This window comes from Micrasema longulum, unplaced genomic scaffold (assembly GCF_059751315.1).
Source record: "Micrasema longulum isolate JH-2025_06_02 unplaced genomic scaffold, ASM5975131v1 h1tg000073l, whole genome shotgun sequence".
In the NCBI taxonomy this organism is placed as follows: domain Eukaryota; kingdom Metazoa; phylum Arthropoda; class Insecta; order Trichoptera; family Brachycentridae; genus Micrasema; species Micrasema longulum.
This window is the reverse complement of record NW_028277280.1, coordinates 691,685-712,656: the sequence shown is the minus strand read 5'-3', so window position 1 is coordinate 712,656 and position 20,972 is coordinate 691,685. Positions and strand designations below refer to the sequence as shown.

The 20,972-nt window shown below is 33.3% G+C and overlaps 1 protein-coding gene across 5 annotated transcripts in view; it reads right to left on the bottom strand.

Moving 5' to 3' along the window:
* Positions 1-4,458: 4,458 nt before the first annotated feature.
* Positions 4,459-20,972, bottom strand: part of LOC148284956 (uncharacterized) — a 213,078-nt gene continuing 196,564 nt past the window's right edge. For 3 of the 5 annotated variants that reach the window (XM_088232225.1, XM_088232244.1, XM_088232210.1), the window contains 10 exons: positions 16,172-17,146; positions 15,401-15,977; positions 14,863-15,063; positions 13,726-13,948; positions 11,951-12,093; positions 10,873-11,095; positions 10,059-10,179; positions 9,527-9,681; positions 7,486-7,654; positions 4,622-5,095 (listed from right to left, as the gene is read on the bottom strand). In XM_088232225.1, coding sequence (XP_088088351.1) covers positions 4,919-5,095; positions 7,486-7,654; positions 9,527-9,681; positions 10,059-10,179; positions 10,873-11,095; positions 11,951-12,093; positions 13,726-13,948; positions 14,863-15,063; positions 15,401-15,977; positions 16,172-17,146 — 2,964 coding nt within the window. In that variant the 3' untranslated portion in view covers positions 4,622-4,918. Of the gene's footprint in view, positions 5,096-7,485; positions 7,655-9,526; positions 9,682-10,058; positions 10,180-10,872; positions 11,096-11,950; positions 12,094-13,725; positions 13,949-14,862; positions 15,064-15,400; positions 15,978-16,171; positions 17,147-17,226; positions 17,294-20,972 lie in introns of those variants that run through there. The other 2 variants (XM_088232233.1, XM_088232216.1) reach the window with 2 other exon arrangements.

Sequence of the window (20,972 nt, the reverse complement as noted above, 5' to 3'; positions counted from 1 at the left end):
CAATCGCAGTGTATCTTGATCATGTTTGCTACATAAAGGTAAGATGATCAGTCTTACGCTTCAGTCCAGGGACTATGACACATTCAAGTGTAAAAACACATTTTTAAATAAATATTTCACCATGTCGGGAATCGAACCCGAGACCTTTTACATGGTAGGTAAATGCGCTGGCCACTATACTATGAGGCTGTCAGAGAATTACACCACATGTGAATTTAAAAAATATATATATGGGCTTGCCTTACTCGTAAACCCTAGGCACGCTACTGGGCACACTAGGCCTCGGCCTACGGGTCCAAACCTCTGAACCCGATTAAAAAATAAAAACTTACGTAAAAATGATGAAAATTTACCGGATTTCACTTTAAATTGTTTTATAAGTGCATTTTTTGCGAATGTTGATTTTTTAGAGCGGTTAGTATATTAATATAGCGAGAACCTGGCCGCCAGGGATCCCAAGCCTTCAACGGGGCCCGAGCTCAATTCTTAAAAACGGCCATGGCCGAAAATTGAAAATTAAGTATATATATAGTATTGGAAGCTTATCTATTAAACCTGCCCGTTTCCGTAATGTAGGTAGCATTACAAATTTCAATTAATTAATTAATATCTCAGCAACTACTATGAACACTACCACAAGCTTTTTTGTAATCTTCAAGTAAACATTAACCACACAAGAAAATAATTATATCACATATGTAGGTATATTAGATAATTTTAAATGAAGTATTCTGTCCATCGGGATCTCCAAAAATGACAAAATATTGAGTGCCCTGGGACAAATAATATATATAAAAATTTCCATTTGTGAGAAAGCGATGTAATTTAATTAGATCACTAAGTAAGACACATATATATATAATTTTAATAAGATGAAAAGAGACGGTGATTATCAGGCGATCATTTTCTAACCTCAGGTTATCATCATACAGTGACTCGAGGGAGTTTTTTCACGCAATATGTCAAAGGTAATTAATACTAAAAATTCAGATTTTAAAGGTGAAGTTTTTGTTCAAAACACACAGTTCGGCCTCGGGCCTTGGGTTAAGTATGTACCTATGTCTGCTTGACTATTTATAATGTCAACCTACGTTAATATGTATAAGAAAAGTTTGTTCTTTGCTTAGTCACCAAAATGGGGCCCGCACTTCTAAGGGCCTAGGAGCATTGGATCTCTTGCGTCCCTGTAGAAACGTTAATACTACTAACAAAATATTACGTACAACAGAAGATTACTATAAAAATGATAAAATATCATTTGAAAAAACATGTCATTAAATAATGCAACCATTGTTTTATCTGTAATTTCGTAAATTTAAACAAAAACGTTACACATGAGTATACATATATTTACATGAAAAACTAAATATTTTCTACTAAAAAAATATTGCGTCATTTATTATATCTTTGGTGAATTTACTTAGATGATTTTTCATGAACAGGTGAATTGATTCATTCCATGTTTTGAACGTTAATTATTTTTAATTAATTGCATGATAATCTTTCGGAGTTGAACTTTTGATTATATTTAAAAACCAATTATGTAATATTATAAGCACATCGATAACCAATGTTTTAATGAAATATTTTCATAATTGTTGCCTTGCGAATATTAATATGTATAACATATTTTAATTAGCACATGAGATATACATATATATATATATATATATATATATGATAATAAAAGCAGATTCTCAATTTCTTTCATACAAGTACATATTATAATTTCAGAGAAATTATTCGGTCCCGTTCAAAGAGAAGCCCTTTGGCTCAATTGCATAGAACAAAAGAGTTCCAATATTTTTGGTTTGGGTTTTAGTTCAACAACAAGTGTGTAACAGACGGTTTTGGTTTGCGCTTGCAATTCTCGACATGAGTACCTACGGCCCGTGTTACTGCTGTAAACTGTAGCTAACTGCGTGGTTGATAATAATAGAGTGTTTTTTTTTGTCTATAAGGGCGACTCCATTAGCCAGTGGCGTAATATTACTCTAAGATTATAAAACGAAAACAGGTTATTCCCATGTTATTATAAATAAGCAAAATATTACGGTGGTAATGGTATTATTAATTTTTAAAGGCGACATCATCTGATAAATTTTCTACTAAGGTTTAAAATATGCATATTTTATATTACCTAAAATGAGACCTTTAACGACAAACGTTTAATGTGACGCCAACTGCGAGCTGTTTTGAAAATTATAAATGAAAACTAGTTTTTCATAATATTTAAATCATTAGATTCCACTATAAATATGAAATATATTTCAATGTTATTCTAGAATTGTAAAAATATCAATATCCTCTTAAAAATTTCAAGTAGTGAAATGATTTTTATTTTTATCATGATATACATTATGTTTTACTGTATAATGAATATTCGGTATGAAACACTTTTGACTGTGAGCTAACAAAACAAATATTAATTTGTAATTTTCAAATGCATTTTAAAAAATCGCAAAAACTAATAATTACATATCGCGTTGAGGAAACAAGGTTCTATGTTGATTTGTAATTTTTTTGAGACATGAAAGTTTGAAATAAAGACAGCATTTTATCTAATATTGTCTTAGTAAACGAAACAATAATAATTAAGGATTGATTTTGTTTTTCTTTAAAATTTTGATGCAGATGGAACCGATATTAAAATATAAATATAATAAAAGTTCAATGTAAAAAAACATGTTTTGTTAGATAGAAACTTGTTTCCCCAACGCGACAATTTGTTAATGTGTAAAGTTTATTCGGTATAATCTGGTGGAATCATAGAGTGACAAATAATTATATACAATTACATATTCTAATACTTAATTATCCTGAATACTGGTAGTACAAAGTTATTTCTATCAAGTACACTGTTTTATCCGAACACGTTATTAAATTATGTTACATATTGTTAATTTGTTATTATGTAGTTGGTATTCGATTAATTGTAATAAATAATAAAATATGTACAAGTATCAAAATAACATCAACGATATAAGCATAAAGTACCTTTTGATGTACTAAACTGAACAACATTACAATTTGATTCAACGAGTTTAATATTATTAAGATTATGCTAAATAGTTCATAAATGAATGCACAAATATTTATTCGATATTATCAGACTGCGTTCCTCGAATTGCCACATCCATGTTTAAGTAACAAATCTGCAACTTTTGGAAAAAAAAATTTAAGAGCTTATAAAAATAAAGATAAACATTTCGTGTTGAAATTCTACAATCAGTAACTACTAATATGTAGTTACAAAAATATTACATCTAATTTATTGTGTGAATCTGCTATTGAAATTAATCAAGCCCATAATAAATTTCGGTAGTCAGATGGCAGAATGGACCATCGGTAATTTTTTCTGTGTTTTAGTTTTCAAAAGTTTTAATAAATATAAAAAATGTAAACACACATAGAAAAAAAAAAAAAAAACAGCATCATTTAGAATGGTAATTTATTATTGAAAAGTAACTAAAATATTTTAATTTGTGTATTAAAGTCGAGAAATTGAATTTTATTTCAGCTCTCCTGAACATTTTTGAAAATTACTTCTGCTATCAGACTACCAATTTACTAATGTACATAAACCCCTACCTAATAAGCCGATACTAAGCGTCAGGGCTTGAAGGGGGAGATTTAGCAATATATTCCCCCTCCACTCAGTAACCAGACTCTTTAAAGACCAGGGCTGCTATTCCAAACGCTCTCGTGGCCGTAGAAAAAGTTTTTATCTCGAGCGTTTACATACAAAATACACGAGATAAAAGTGTTTTCTACAGCCGCGAGTGTTCGGAATAGCAGCGCTGGGCTTGGAGAGCGAAGACTTATTTACAAGGACCCATCAAAACAGATCTACAAAGGTCACAGTGTTGTCAGGAGCTTATATAACACTGACCCATATTTTTCAGAATAAGAATGATACATAAAGACAATGGCGTATAATTAGACAAGTTACAAGTGCATATTAGAGGGCATTTAAATTCGTGGGCCATCTTTGCCTTCATTCTGAAACATACTTTTGTTTTGATTAGAAGAGACACTATGTGCAGCTGTTAAAGACAGAAAAGACGGCCTCCGTGGTGTAGTGGTCAAGACGCTTGACTCACGCACGGAAGGTTCCGGGTTCGATTCCCGGTGAGAACACAAAAATTAAAATGTGATTTTTCTCAAGCCTGGTTGTTCTGTAATGTAATTCACCACTGTAATTGGGCCTCCTGGCCTGTTGTGGTGCAAAAAAAAAAAGAAGATATATCATTTTGTTCGCAAATACAGTGAATATTAGTTATGTTTTTAAGCACTTACATTGTCTACTTTTAAATAAAAGAATATAAATTACCATACTGACAGAAAGAGTCGTATTCATAGTAATGAGTAACACAGAGATATGATTCTTTCCCTTTCTCACACAAATGTTTGCGTGTGTATCGATCACGATATAGATATAGACAGCAAAACATTGTGTTTTTTTAAAATTGTTGAGGGCAATGCAATATTTACTAAATTTGAAATGCAGCATTATTAAGGAATAATGTGTTTATTTATTAAACGTCAGTACATAAAGGTGTTTCAAAATTGATTAAAACTAAGTGAATAAACACACTTATGTAGGTAGTCAGTAACAAAGTTTTTTTTTGTTCTTGTGTAAAGTTAACAATAGTTGCAGATTTACAACTTTAACACGGATTTCATGACATAATTGTGACAATTGACGTTAAATTGTAATTATACAGGGCTATAAACTAGATACTCAAATTTGTTTACTATTCTACACAAAAAGTATATAATATTGTTTGTATAATTAAATATTAAACATGGATCATTATCTTATTTACTAGTAATTTATAAACACTGGTTGAAAACAATCAATGTTAATAAATCTCTATGGATTTTATTAGGCCAAAGAAAAATGTTTGCGTACGGATTAAACTATGCAGAGAGTAGTATGTGAAGTATTTGTTGGTGGAAGTGCCAGTCTTGCTTCATGAAGAATTCTGAGTCTTGGTCCGAGCGGAACTCCCAAAGCCCGAAGACGTTCCTCACCCAAAAATGGAAGTTCAGCTGCACCGACTCGCTCTTTCTCCAATAAAGGCGCATATTTCTATAATAAAATGAAAACTATTATTGTATCATTACTAGTCTTACTTTTGGGTTAGGATTTTTCTTGATTCTGGATTTCAAGTCAGATTCTCAATGCCTACGTATTGTACAAATCTGTAATGGATTCCTGAGATAAATATTTAGGCTTTGGAATACCCAGTTCTGCCATAAACTTTTTCACATGAATTAAAAAATTCATAAATGTTTGTATTTTTATAAATCAAATGTTTATGAATTCAGTTAACAATTAATCAGTTAAAATTAAAATAAAACAACTTTGTTTTTACATTTTATTACTGACTGGTTTCGAAGCTACAAGTAAAACTACATGCTTCCTTATAAAGGAAATTATAAATAATGATAATATGTCTAATTTATACAACGGCATTTTTATGAAAAATCACCTCAAGGGCGCTTTGCAATTCTGAACTTAAACTTTCATTCGAAATAAGCTAACACTACATATTGTTATACTTTCTGATTTTTAAATTGAGGGTATGATAGATGAAAGAAGCGAGATTTCAGTTGAAATTTGAACTGACTGGGACTTTCGATGATTCATAAGTGTGAAGGCATTTGGTTCCAGGCAGAGGGGACGGCAGCAGCAAAAGCACGATCTCCAAACCTAGTGTTTTGGCAGAGCCAGAGTTCGACAAGTTTTCCTCCGCCTGAATCAAATGCTTACCTAAGAGTAGATTTTCTTTGACATGTATTTTCCCTAATAAAGAGATCTGCTAGATATGCTGGAGCCATTTCATGAAGGGATTTGAATACTGTCCAGTAAACCTTATATTTTATTCTCTATGGGCTCCTTAACCAGTGCAAATCTTGAAGATGTTGAGAGATGAGAATATTTTTTTTACTTCCGAAATAAGCTTTGCTGCCGCATTGAATACAAATTGAAATTTGTCAGTTTGATATTTTGGGAGATTTGCATATACATATTACATTTGCATGTAGATGTGAAATTATATAAGCATCACGAGAGCTTTAGTTGCATTTATTGGAATATTTATCCGTACGGATTTGATTTGTCAGAGATGAAAGTTTATGTAGCTTCCAAACCGATCGGTAATAAAATACATAAGAGGTCAACCACACAGTTGTTTTATTTTAATTATAATTAATGACCACGAAGGTAGCAAATATAAAAGTTGTAATCAGTTTTTGGTTTTTAAAAATTTGATAACGCGATGCTTAATTGAGACAATCTTTTAGAAAAATAGGTTAGAAATTTGCAAGGGTTCACATGTTTTAATCCTCAGTTCTGAGAAATATAAAATTACTCATGTAATGACGGCTGATAGAGCATTATTTACATCCAGATATCAGAGTAAAAGCTATATTTGAATATTTTAGTAATGAACTGTGTGTGTACATGACATATTTAGCAAGTTCCTCTCAACTCATCTTTTACTCGAGAATGTGATAAATTGAATGAATACATAAAAACATGTTTACATTAATCATTATCACATAAATATGACAAGAAAAGTACATTGGCATTGCATGCAAAATTGAAGGTTATGGACTTTTGATCCAATATGTCGGATGCATCAAAATCATACCCCGCTACATAATAAAAATAATTCAAACAAGTCGCTCAACCATTCATTAAATATCCCTACATCATTTTATACTCAGAGTAATAGGGTGCTACAGCTGAAGAGGCGGCATTTTGCTCTGTTTCATAGAACAAAAGCGTTGCAAATTTTTAGTTTGGTTTAACAACAATGGACAGTTTTGGTTTGCGCTTGCGATTTTTGACTTGAGTATCTACGGCCCATTGTTTCTGCTGTAAACTATAACTAGCTTTATGATTGATAATCCTATAATGATTTATGTCTGTATGGGTGGCTCTGCAGCTGTGGCAGCTTATTACCTGTAGATTGCAAATAATATTTATCAAAAAAATCATTGTATACACAAAAAGTTTTGTGATGTCCTGGAAGCATATTCGTAAATACTCAATGCTTTATTTGTTTGGTATGTTTCAGAATCCACTTAAAGTGGCTTCGAAAATAGCAGACGTGTTGAATGGAGATACCTGAGGCGTTATCCATCCCAGTAATAAACTAAACAAACTGAATTATTTGAAGACATGCATGGCATAGCTGAGATACTACTACAAAGAAAACGAGAATGTTTATGTTGAGTGACGTTAGCGGGCCCTACTCAGGGGCGATTGTGTGTATTACGAAATTGAACATTGCTAATTGATAACGAGCGCCCTAGTGATTCTGTAACATTCCGAAGGGGAGACATCTTTCCGAGTGTTACCGAATGGATAACACGTCGAGTATTTACGAATATGCATCCTGACAAACTCCACATATAAGTAAAGTCGCAAGTGTTTTATTATATCAATGTAATGTTTTACTATTCACTTACTTCATATCCCAGTTTCTTCAAAAACATTCGCAGTAATGGTGGCTCATCTCCAAAGAACTTTGTCAATTTCTTGACTCGACTGGGATTGGCTAAACTAGAAGCATCCATTCCACCAAAACCATTACTGGCGGGGCAGTAGCTTGTGTCCATGCGTGGCATTGATTGGGATCTGATATGAACAGTAAATAAATGGTATAAAACAATTATATACTGCAACAAACTTATCTGTGGAAATAACATAAATGAAACTATCACGGCCATTTTAAATACATTATTTAAAATATAAAATGTTATTCAGTAGAGTGTAGTAACCAGATACTTGCTTACAAGGGAGAGGATCCCGTTAAATCAGATGCTGGTCATTACGTAATGGGTTATAAAACCCCTAAAGTAATGCAGACTACTACAATTGAGTTGGTAAATATCAAACGCCAGTATGCCCACCCAATTTTTTTTTGACAGTTGAGGGCATTAGAAGCAAAGATAGCAACTTCCAAAAACAGATATTTTTTGGTGATGATGTCATTCTGTAGTTTATCAACTTAATTTTTATAGAAATCATGAGTTGAGTTGCAAATGTAGTTAAAAATCATACTTCTGATGGTTTGAAAATATTGTTAAGCAAACATAGCAATATCTATCAGCCTTTTTATTTGACCAATGACAGGCTTGAGATTTAAATTTTCAGAATGGCCGTGCCATAAAAATATAAAGAAAGTTTTTTGAATTTGTGTTTCTATTAAAGGTAATTTATTAGTATCTTAAAGTTTAAATTCAGTGAAAATAACATTTCTAGTCATGAAGACTCTTTGGCATTAGTGTAGCAGTTTTTGTTATTTTTCTCGAAAGCACCAAAACGAGAGTTTGCTATCTTTGCTTCCAATGCCCTCAGTTGTTCTACTGAGGGTAGTAAAAAAATATGATCATTTCACTACTATTTAAATTAAAACATGTCTTCATTATTACAATGAAAACACTGTCAAAAAACTGTTTCAATTCAGCAGCTAGCAGGACATTGTGGTGTATTGTTGTGGACATACTGGAATATATTATTAATCAACTCAATTGGGAAATAAATAAATAAATATGCAGTTTATTTTATAAAAAAATACTTTTTTTTATTAGTAAATGGTTATTTCGTCTACTTAATTTTTAGTTCAATAATGTGGAAGAATAATTTGACAAAATGTTCAGTAGGGAAAAAAACTTTGCAACTTTGTGAAAAAAAGAAATAGAAAAAAAATCACATGCAGTGAATCCATTCCATTTGAACATTCATGATTTTTATTCGAAAATCTATTTTTACTATTGTATGCGTCTATACGAAATTAATTGTGGCTTGTTAATTGTTAAACTGACAGTTACGCATGGCGTATTCACTGTATTGCCTTTACGCATATAAAGTACATTTCATCTGCTGTTTTGGATTTAGGGATATACTATTACTTGCTTTTTTAGTGGGGACAGTATTGAATTAAATTGAATACAAGCAGTCTATTGGTGAATTTTTAAATTCAAATACACCTATAAATGCGGTTTGTTCCATTTAACTGAACTTACATAGATGATTTAATGATTGGTGTTTTTTAGCGAGGCAAATATATATTTAAAATGAGGGTCATTTTTAGACACAGAAAATGGCACAGAAATGGCGCCCCTCTGAAATCCAAGAGATATGTTTGATCTTATGTATAGTCACTTTGTTGCGTTGGGGAAACAAGATTCTAACAAAATATGTTTTTTCCAATCTTTAATTATTATTAAGTTTATAAAGACAATATTAATAAAAAATAATAGATAAAATCACGCCTTCATTTCAAACTTACATGTCTTGAAACAATTATGAATCTACATAGAACCTTGTTTTTCCAACGCGACGACTTGCCTAGCAGAACTATTACAAATAATGTGTTTGGTAACTATTTGATAAAATGATTAAGCTAGTAACACTGGACGGGTATACTTAAACAAGCGTAAATCAGCATTGAAAAATAACCTACAAATATTTTAAATAGAGGAAAAAATCAAATAATTTTCACACCTCTGTTGATTTCTCAAAGACGTGATTTCTCCTCGGATATTTTCCATTTCCTGTATCATGAGGTGTTGAGTTCTCATTTCACTGGAAAGATGAGCCACAGAACGAGCTAAAGTGACTACATGAGATTCAAGGCGTTGGAATCTTTTGTTGATACCCTAAAATAAGAAATAAAATGAATATAATAATGTGCATTTAAGTTTATAAGCGAACATTCGTGATGGAAGTTCATTTTAATTTGTTATTGTAATTGTAAAATAAAAGATGAGTGATACTTTAATCCACAAATTTGGAATATCCAGTGACCGGTTTCATCGCTTTCGCGATATCTTCGAGACTGGTTTCCTTAATAAAGATAATAAAACTCCTTAATAAAGATACCAGTCTCGAAGATGTCGCAAAAGCGATGAAACCGGTCACTGGATATTCCAAATTTGTGGATTAAAATTTCACTCGTCTTTTATTTATATAATAAATAATAATGTGCATTAAATAAAACTTGTAATATTTTTATGATTTCAAAATTGTAGCTTACCTTTATATCATTTACTTTCTTCCTTTGCTCAGTTGCGTTTCTTCTTTTGTCTCTAACAGGTCGACTACTCACTGAGCTCGATGGGAGGGAAGATACACTTCCATATCTTCTCTTGGATAGTCTATAAAATTAATAAAATAGTATAAAAATTGCATAACCCCGAAGTATTTCAATCTATTCATCAAACACTGATCAACCTTCAAAACAAGGCTTTCCTTCAACATTCATTTTTTATTACATTAAGTATTTTCTTTCTCATTAAAATGTTTCTACAGGCATACTCGACATTTGATTATCATAAAGATGCAACAAATGTTGATCACCATTTGTTATTGGACAAGTAACCGAGAGATACAATCGACATTCAATATCAAGTGTGTCTATAGGCACCTAAACAAATAATTTTAAAATGTACAAACAATGATTACAAATGTGTATGTTAATTACGCTTTTGGTTGGTTAGAAGACATGCCTATAGAACGAGCCTGTTAATGGACCAAATTATTGTACAACAGGTTATAAAAACAGAATGATTTATATTTATAAAACAACACAACACTTAATCAGAGAAACAGAATTTCTACCAGGGGACCATCAATGAAAATTGGGAAACTATATTTTAAGGTAATACGCATTTAATAAAAATGAGAGCGACCATAGTAACTTATCATGATCTGGCTCTCTGATTGTAAGCCTAAAAAAATCTACATTCAATTTATGAGGGTGAAGGAGAGTAATCGATATCAGATATATGATCTAAAACCAACCTGTATACAGCGCAATTTAAATTAGAAAAAAGTACGAAATAAATTACCTGGGATCTGATGGTTGATATTTTCCAAGTCCATGATTGGCAGGCTTCCTAACGCCTAGCAACTTTAGCACTTCACAGTACATATTTTCTAGACCTTGAAGTTGTCTTCGAATAGCCCGGGCATCCTGAGTTGAAACATCACTGTCTGATTGACCATCCAGCATGGATGATAAATCCAAACTTCTCGTAGTTGTTGAGGTTATGTCTGTTTCTAAACCAAACACTTAAAAAAAATTAACTGGAATTAGTTTTCATTATTAAAGTTTATGTAAACCCCCCAATAGACTTACAATTACTTCACGTTTGAATATTTTTAGATAATAATAACAGTAAATAAACAACATAGGTACTTCTATCCATCAACACTTATATTTCAATAGATCTACTTATTTTTGTCATTAGTTGTCATTCACGCTTCCTGAAGCAGTAATAAAATGCACTCCATTGCTTGTTAACCCAGTACGACGAAATATTCTGTCTTTAAAAAAAAGGCATCTGTACTATCTGTAGCGGGTATGACCAATATTCTGTCAAGACTTCTCTAAAATTACCCTCTTATGAGCTTGACGAGCTATGGCTTATTTTGTTTGTGTATCATATGTAAAATACATGCGATTTTTCACAAAATGTTACTATTAATTACATATAATGTTGTACAAAATGCAATTATTTTTTTAATTATTTAATTCAGTAGGCGTGATGACAAAACACATAACCTAATAGTGAAACTACATGCTTTACGTACACACTCTTTAAACAAAATTTCGCAGTTAAGGGCAATTGAATAAAATGTGATTTATAAGATTTGTAAATGGAATTTCTAACCTCAAATTCTTAAGTGAATATCTGATGAATTTTAAATGAAGAGTGATGGTTTCTGCCAAGCAAGCCAGCTGTATATACAACAAGATTATCACCAATTAATGAAGAACGGTTGGTCATTTAAAATGCAAGAATTTATAGTTTGAGATCCTAGTCCTTGGCAGAAACAAAGATAAAATGGCTTAGCCAGAAATATTTTGATTGTTTAAATTAAAGACCTCACGACCCATAATTCCATTGACTTAATAGCACTTACTGTGTTTCTTGTACTGGACGGAATGATCTTGTTTCTTGGAAGACCCACTTCTATGTTTTGGTGCATGCTGCCAGCCAGCTCTTTGACTTGGAAGAGCACCACGATTCTCTGCGCTGTATTCTGGTTTGCTACCATATGGCAAACTGGAAATATGTAACAATATTCGACATGTTGATAAAGTGCAGCTAACAACAAAAAATATTAAATATTCATAAAAAAAATTGTAATGTAATAAAATAATACTAGATAATTGATAAAAAAAAACAGTATGTGTGTTTATGTAAGTAGAACACACATATTTTTTTTATACTTAAAGGATCATGAAAAAAACTGGGAAAAGTGGACTTCAACATTTTACATTGACGTAGTTAGAAATTAAAATTGGGACGTAATACATAGCAGCCGAATATGCTAACGCCTATACCACCAAGCAGACAAAAAACAAAGAAACAGCAAATGAATCGAAATATTCCGAAACTCCACAGGTCAACATGAGTCTTTATAAACGTAATATTTTTTAAAATAATTTTGAAGTTGATTGATTTATGGCATATAGTTGATTTAATGGCTTACGTAGTTTCTGAATGTCATAAGTCGAATTATTGTTTTTTTTTAAATTTATATAATGTCGTTTTCGTGAAGATCATATCAATTGCCCGGTTAGAGCAAAGATACCGGTTTGAAATTAAATATAAAAACTGAAATATCAGACCAAAAATGCAATATTCAAAACACCAATATTGACTTCTCTATTACCAGGTGTTTGAAATTATATGATTTTTTAATTTAATTTTGTCTGGTTTTAAAGTTTCAAATTTTAAACGTGATTCTTCATGATGCTATATGCCATTCCGCTCATTCAACCAATCAAAAAGCAAAATGCTGATTTTGTTCAACCAAACTCAAATCAAATCATTATCGTCAGTAGCGACCTTAGCTTCCTAGTCGTTTTAATTAGTTAACATTACTACTAAGGCCATGCCCGACAACAACACGCTGTGTATTTTCTTTATTTAGATTTTATTTAATGCTTACAGACTTTTTTAAAAGCACCGAACTTTTGTATTATTTGTTTACTTATTTTATGTTTCGTTAAATTTGTTAAAAAACATAGCACAGTGTGTTTTAAGAAATGCATGTGTTTGTTATCTTAAAGATGTTACTGTCACGTTTAAAATACATCTACCTACCTAAGCTTAAATTGAAGTTGAGGACCTCAAAAATAAACGATGAATTTAAATAATTATTCTTGATTTACTTTAAAACACTTTTATTTCCTGGTTTTCAACCTTTACAACGATTTTAACCTGAAAACTGAATACGGTGAAGCTTAAAAGACAATGATTATTAAGTATTTATTGAACATTTAGCAAAAATATAGAGAAAATATTGAAATATCAGGTTTCCAATATTTGAAATTGTAATATTGAAAAAAACCGGCATTAGAAAAATGGTCTGATAGTCTATGCTCTAGGCGCTGTACAATTAAAATCCCAATACCCCTTGTAGCTGCAGAGCGCATGAGCTGTAGCTATTGAAAATTCAGCTCTGAATTTCCAAATTTATTACATTTTAATTAGAATCAGGGAGCTATATTACATATGTTTTGCAGCTTCTTGGAGAAAGATGTACTTTTTCAATCTAGTCAAATAAAAAGGAGAAAGTTAGCTAGGTAGGTCGATGTAACTAGTAAAATTAAGAGCCTGTTTCTCAAAACAATGATATTGTGGCTCAGTACTTTTCACCATCACGATGACAAAATTTTTATAGTTTACCTCTGGTGTTTGAAACGTGCGGAGTTTCTTGGAGTAGCATCAGGAGTGGATTGTGTTGGCGTAAGTGGGGGCAGCGGAGGAGTAACACTCGAGGGAGTCTCACTTCCGGGACATTGGTTTCCATTTTGCATGGCTCCATTGCCCAGGTTCATTCCGTGCATTTTTGGTTCTAATATCTGTCGGAGTTCTGATTCAACAATATCCACCCATTCGGACTCTCCTGCTAGAAAGAAGGTTGAAAGAATAAGAAAACGTTATAAAGACTGCTGATAGAAGAATTTTAATGCCCAATAATGGAAATAATATACATAAATGTATTTTTTTTTGGGATTTCTGGTACATCTTCAAAAATAATTATTGTACTGGTACCTATAATAACAATTATTGTTCTACATTTGAGGGTATTAGAAGCAAACTTAAAAATCTCCATTAAAGTTACTGAGATATTTGCGAAAGACTTTAAAAAAAGAATTGTGAGATTTCTAACTATGCTTCACCAACTCAATGGAGAATGATAAGTTCACATTGCTAAGTAGTATAGTTGAAATCGGTTTTTGCAAGATTTAAAGACGGTTTTAAATTATGCTATTATTTAGGTAGGTAGGTTTTCATCAACAACTAGACTAACTAACATTTATATCAAAATGTATTTTTATTAATTTTTTCATAGATTTTTAAGAAACCTATCTATACTATTAAATGCCCCAACATTTACAGTGCATAACAAAACATTTTTAATATTCAATTTCCCTTAGTACTGAACTTCCTCATTGGTGGATGTCTATTTTTAATAGATCACACTTGATAATTCAAAATGTCATATTATCATAATTGAACTTAATGAAGAATCGGTCGCATGGTGACTATTACTTTATTATGAAGAATCTTAGCAACTTTCTTAGGTTAAAAATTATTAACAAGTCTGTCATATAAAGTGTTTGAATATTGAAACCCATTTCTACCTGATAATATTGCCAGTTCAAAATGAATCTTAACTTGTAGTAATGCAATATAATGGCTTGGATGATAATACAACTCCCTTAGCTTTTTTTGGTAAAGGACTTACATGAGATTTTTTGCATGCCAAAATAATACGCTCTGCAAAATCATGACAATCTGAAAAAAGGATATACTCACTGTGTCCATTTTTATCGTGGTACATTTTGCTGCTAGATGTAGGTTGTTCAGATACTCCGACAGGATTCCTGCCTTGAGGTACCCCTGGAAGGGGATCCGACTCAGTACTGGTATCATGACCGACATGACGCCCACTTGAGTAGGCTGCACTTCCTCTCCCTGAATCCACATTTGATGAAAGGCCTCCATTCTTATCGTAATCTTAAAATGAACCGTTAATAATGCATCATTGACACACAATATCAATAAATTACCTCAATATAATATAATTTATATGATGTTTATCAGAAAATTATTGCTGCAAAACAATATGCTTTCCAAAATTGCTTCATATTACAATTACTACAAAAGAAAAAGTTAAAACCAAAATAAAACACTGTCATTGAGAACTGTTGAATGAATTTGAGTAACAGGTTTATATAATATAATGTTAATTGTTCAAAATAATTACTTTCACCACTCAAATGATCATGAGAAGTAATTTTTTTACAAAAAAATCGAGGTAGAAATAAATAAATACAAGTAAAATTTGGCTTACCTGAGCTAGCCGTGGATCCAGGATTAATTTTTTTACTATGGTTTGTGGTATTTCCTGAATCTTCTCCATTTTCCGTTTGCCTATGAGAACTATGAGGTATTCCATTAAACACAGGAGTTTTCATTCCTCCGTATATGCCATCGCTTTTGATGATGTCACAGTTTGGATCATTTTTCATTCTCATTTCGTTTTCTAATGAGCGAATATTTTGCTGGACTAAGCCACTAGTTCCAACGCGTTCTCTACTGTCGAAGCTTCTTCCCTGAGCATTAAGTCTGGTTCGGAAGCCTCCATCATCAGAATCTTTTTCTTGTTCCATACAAGATCCATTGCCAGTTCTTGACAATGTTTCTATAATGTTACCGTGAGATCCTCTTCTCAGAGGTTTACTTTTATTTGATCCTGAGGAGGGAGTTTGGTTTACACGTTCATGATCCAATTCATTTTCTTCTTCATCTAAGGGTAATTGTGGATGAGAAGTTGTTCTTCGATTTTCTGAAAGTCCTCTTTGCCTAATAATTTCTCTTTCTAATTGTTGTGGACTTCTCACATCACTTGATCTCGTGTCTGCTTCAACCTAAATAAATTAGTGAAAATGTTAAATTTTATTGACGACTCAAGTTAAACCTCCAATTTACGATTCCATAATGAATTAATTTTATAAATACCACCACCCGTATTAAGGCAACCAGAAAATTTACCCAAAACGAATAACAGTAAATTATTTTGATATAAAAATATTCACATATCAAACATAATTTTTTAACACACCTGAGGTATAACCTGCTTAAGTCCAGAATAATTAGAACTATTATGAGGTTGAATTTCACTTTGGTAGTTATTTCCAACTCTCCCAACGTTTCTTTGCTGTGGTGTTCCAGCAGCTCCATATTGTGGTTGGTAATAAATATTATCAGAAGTACCGAGTTGCTGTACTAGCTGAGAGTGTGGCCTATTTTGAGAATCAGGGCTCAGATTTTGTCTTGTTAGAAGTTCTTGGGATCTTGAATGAACAAGGTTATGTTGAGGTGTTGAACTTGCACTTGGTCCATGTCCTAACATATGCTGTTGCTGATTAATCATAAGCTGTTGCTGCAAAAATTGTTGTTGCGTCATGATTTGCTGATTAGGGGTTTGACTTCCTGGTTGATGTAATGGTGAACTAAACTGTTGAATCGGGTACGGTCCTTGAGAAGCATTATTTTGCATTTGCTGTATTTGCATCAAGTGCCTGGTGTATTGAACGTCTGCAGGTCTTTGTTGAGGAACAGGTCTTCCATATATTCCTTGCTCACCGGGAGTTTTTCTGGAAGTTTCTCTCACGGAATTAACAGTTGCATTATTCGCTGCTTCCTGTTCGGCTCTATCTCTCATTGATTTTCTAAGTTCGTCAGTAACGTTGTTGAGACCAACTTCGGGATCGTTGGTTTTCGATTCACCTTCGTTACTGTCTTTTCCTTTAAATCTACTGGATATCATATCTTTTAAGGTATGATAAGTTTTGGTCACAGATTTCGAGGTAATTTTAGATTCTTTGGTACCCTCTTTTCCCGCATCGGGAGAGGAGATGGACGAGGATCCGCCATTAGGCATGTCTTCATACTTGCAGTCGGCCCTGGAGCCGTAGATGAAGGTCTGCTTGAGGGGCGGGGGAGGATTCCCCGGTTCCGCGTCCTGATGTTGGCTACCCCTGGACGTCCCAGCATGGCGGAACCCTTCCGCCGGCCCCGCCTGCGTCTGCCGGTTCTGAAAATAAAAACAGAACGTCTCACTTAGTGGCGCGACACTTCCGGGGTATGCATCACGCGGGTGTAAGGTTCACTAACACTTTCCAAAGCGAACTCGACCATGACTCGCGGGCGTCCGGTGTCGATCAGAGCGGGTCAGTCATTTGTCACTGCGGCTCCGGACGCGGAGGACTAGGCGCATAGTAGCGAGACAGTCGGGTCGCGAATACTAAGGGAGAGTCGGAGAGCCCCAGTTTGGCGACGGTAACATCGCGAGACGCGCAAGAGCTCGGCTCTTCGCCGCCGGGTGCTGGCATACACTGGGACCGGGCGTGAGGCGGCGGCGGTTGGCGGCCGCGGCCGAGGGACGGCTCCGCGAGCCGACAATGCTCCTGCGTCAGTTGCCGACAATCCATTGTTTCGCGTGATTATTTCCATTCAAATTGAAGACACGATCGTAATAAACTGAAACAATACGATGTTTTTTTCCTATTTGAACTACAGAAATTCAATTGTTTTCCGGGAACACGGTGACTGTTTCGAAAAAGATTTTTAAAAAAAATGCAATATGAAAATCTATAAAGTGTCAAAAGTCACGCACAATTTGTATGCTTTCTATGAATATAATCCGACCGGGCCACGAGAAGGTTGCCCTGAATTACTGCGCCAAGTATGTAAAGCACATTATCGCAACAATTCCGTTGCAAATGCTGATTGAAGATTTCTTCACAGATTATCATCACACATTACAACGAAATGTAGGTGTAACCTGCGTTATACAAGTTGAATGCACCTGGGATAATTTGTCCGATTTTTCCCACATATTTCTCATAATTTCTTTGTTTTACCTACTCTCGTACATACCTATTCGCAAAATAATATATGTATCTGACTTATATAGAAGCATGCCGCAATAATTTAGTACGCTAACGATTGCTTTCATATTTAATATACACACTGTTTATTTATCCGTGAGGAAAATCTGAACTTTGGATAAATAATGGTATTTTAAGTTATTACGACTGAACATGATTAACTTAAGATTTTTTTGTAAAAATGCGAATAAGCTCGTGAAATGTTAACACTGTCTTAGAATAATAATACGCAGTACAATGTTGCATTTTACAATGAATACAATTTTAAAGACACTGAACGAAAGCGGGTTTTTTGGCTGTCGGCAATCCTTTGGAAGGTTCACACATTGGAACTAATTACTTCCTTTTGATATAATACTAACAGGTACATGCGGACGTTAGGCCAGCCGGATTATCGCTATCTATTACAAATTACAAACAAGTATCTTGAGTAGATTTCTACATCAAAATAAAGACCAAAAATCATTGGTATTTATGAAAAATGAATTCAATAGCGATCTATAAAGCAAATGTTAAAATGTTCAGAGTCGAGTCATGTTAAATATTAAAAAAAAAAACATATATATTTTTTAAATTCCGCAATCGAGTGCAGTTACCCATTCACACTATCACATACCTACCCTACAATAGTTATTATGCTAAGATGTATATTTCGGTTTTGGTTGTGCAAATAATATGGGTGTTCTATTAGAGTTGATGCTCAACGGACAAAAAATATTTGTTTTCATAAATTCCTCGACCAACTGTCATAAAAAAATAAAGCTATCGAATTATCAGCCAAAAAATCATTGTCCGAGAATTAAAGACGGCCTAGCTATTATTTTAAATAAAACAATAAACCGACGCACAAACAATGTGAACAGAATGCGGATCACGTTCTCAAACGCGCGAGTTTTGAATATGTTATTCACACGGCCGAAATGTAAGAAGACATTTCCCTCTAAAGATGGAATCATGGACGGACAAGGCAGAGGATTTGTAAGCCGGATCAGAATTACATCAAAAGGTGCAATCATTCCCCCAGCGTTAATTTAAATACCTCGAACCAGTGTGCCATATTTGCGAGGTGCCAAGAAAGTTAAAGGAAAGATTGAGAAGTGAAGTCTTTCCCCGGAATAGTTCGCCGTTTATTCAAATGTTGTTTATCAAACAGCAAAGGCCTTCATAACTTGCTGGAATAATTTATTAATTAAATCTTCGCGAACGATAATGCCATGATAACAACGGCGCCATTTTCTGATCAAAGGGATAGATCTAATACAAGCTAAATCCTGTGGGAAAACAGGTTAGACGTTGGATGATACCAAAAAAGGTTTAATAAACACGAAGCCGTAATTAAATAAAAGCACTGAGAAATTAATCCAAGATAAACATTCAACTAATTCTTTCAGGCGGAAGTCATCAAGAAGGTGCCTAAAACATAAATGTAAAATACGATATAATATGTACGATTACTAGAAAAAAATGTTCGAAAAAGATTATTTGATATTTATCAGTGTCCATCGAAGGTGCTGTAATATAATACCTTGAATTAGTTTCTGCCGAGCATTTGGTTTAGGACAATAAATCCTTGTTTTTATACGCTACCATTTTGCGTACCGCTATATTTTGTAGAAAATATCTAGTTGCGTATTCAGGTAGGAAATTTGTTGGGTAAATAAGCTGACGGTCGTTGGTTATGGCAAACAATACGAATGACATTATTTTAAAACACAGACGCGTCTAATACACCAACGCAATTCAATAGTTCCTGACGAGATTTTACACATCCAACAGCGGACGTTCATCCCGAGTTTTTCAAAAACTCTGCATGGTCACAGTCTTGCCTGCTGCCGTTTCCAAGACCCAGACAAAGAGCACAAATAAAGGTGCTGCAGCGGATAGTGTGAGTTGATTCTTATTCAAAACACGTCATTCGTACGTTTTGTGTTGAGAGTGACGCCCGCTGAAATATTGTTATTAGACGCAATGATGCGCGCGACAGCTGAGGGGTACAAAACTTGTAATAATTATTTCCAGAACGCATATTTCGCTTTTCTGGTTTTCGCCGAGCCGCTTCTTGCTGGATCAAAGAAATGAATAATCATAGCGGAGCTCGTTCGGAAGTTTCCCAGTATAATGAGATATTGTTTCGTGATTCGTGATGAGAATTCATTTGTCTGCTGTTGACAGTTGGGCGTTGAAAATTTTCAATGGTAACATCGTAATACGCGTGCGAAACACGTGAAGCACCATTTTCATACATTTATTGATTGATTGAAATTCGCAAAGGACAGTCAGTTATATTGGATTTACCGAGTTTTGTGATTTCATACTTAGGAGTTATCTCACAACCAAGTCTAGGTTTCTATTTCATAAAATTAGTACAGGGGGCAAATCAAAAATCTGTTGACGTCAACATAAAAATAGCATTTAAAATGTCAACGTAAAGGGTAAAAATTGATGAAATTGAAATAGATATAAATTTATTCATTCGTTTAACCTTTTACCGCACACCAAGCCATATACATTTTTTTAAATGTTTTTTTTTGTTTATATAAACAATAATGAAAAATAAAGAATAATGTGACCTCACTGGGGTTACCCATGTCGACGACTTTTAACAATATACAATATACTTTTTTTAACATTTGAGAATATACAAAGAAGATTAAATATACAGAGAAAAAGCAAAATATTCAGATAGTTTTAAACTTTGCGTATTTATGATTATATTTCAATTTTGCTTGCCTATATTATTTATACTATAAAACGCACAATAAAAGAGTAAAAACATAACATAAGCAATACCACCAATTGTCTGCATACACAATAAATAAGCAATACGGCTTGACGAGTTCTACAAAAATAGTGCTACATTTATCAGTGAAAAATTAATAGTCAAAGGTAAGTGACAACTATAAAAAAATAATTGCATATAGAATAAATCCTTAAAAACGTGGAATGTGTATCGTTTTTATGAAATTTTCT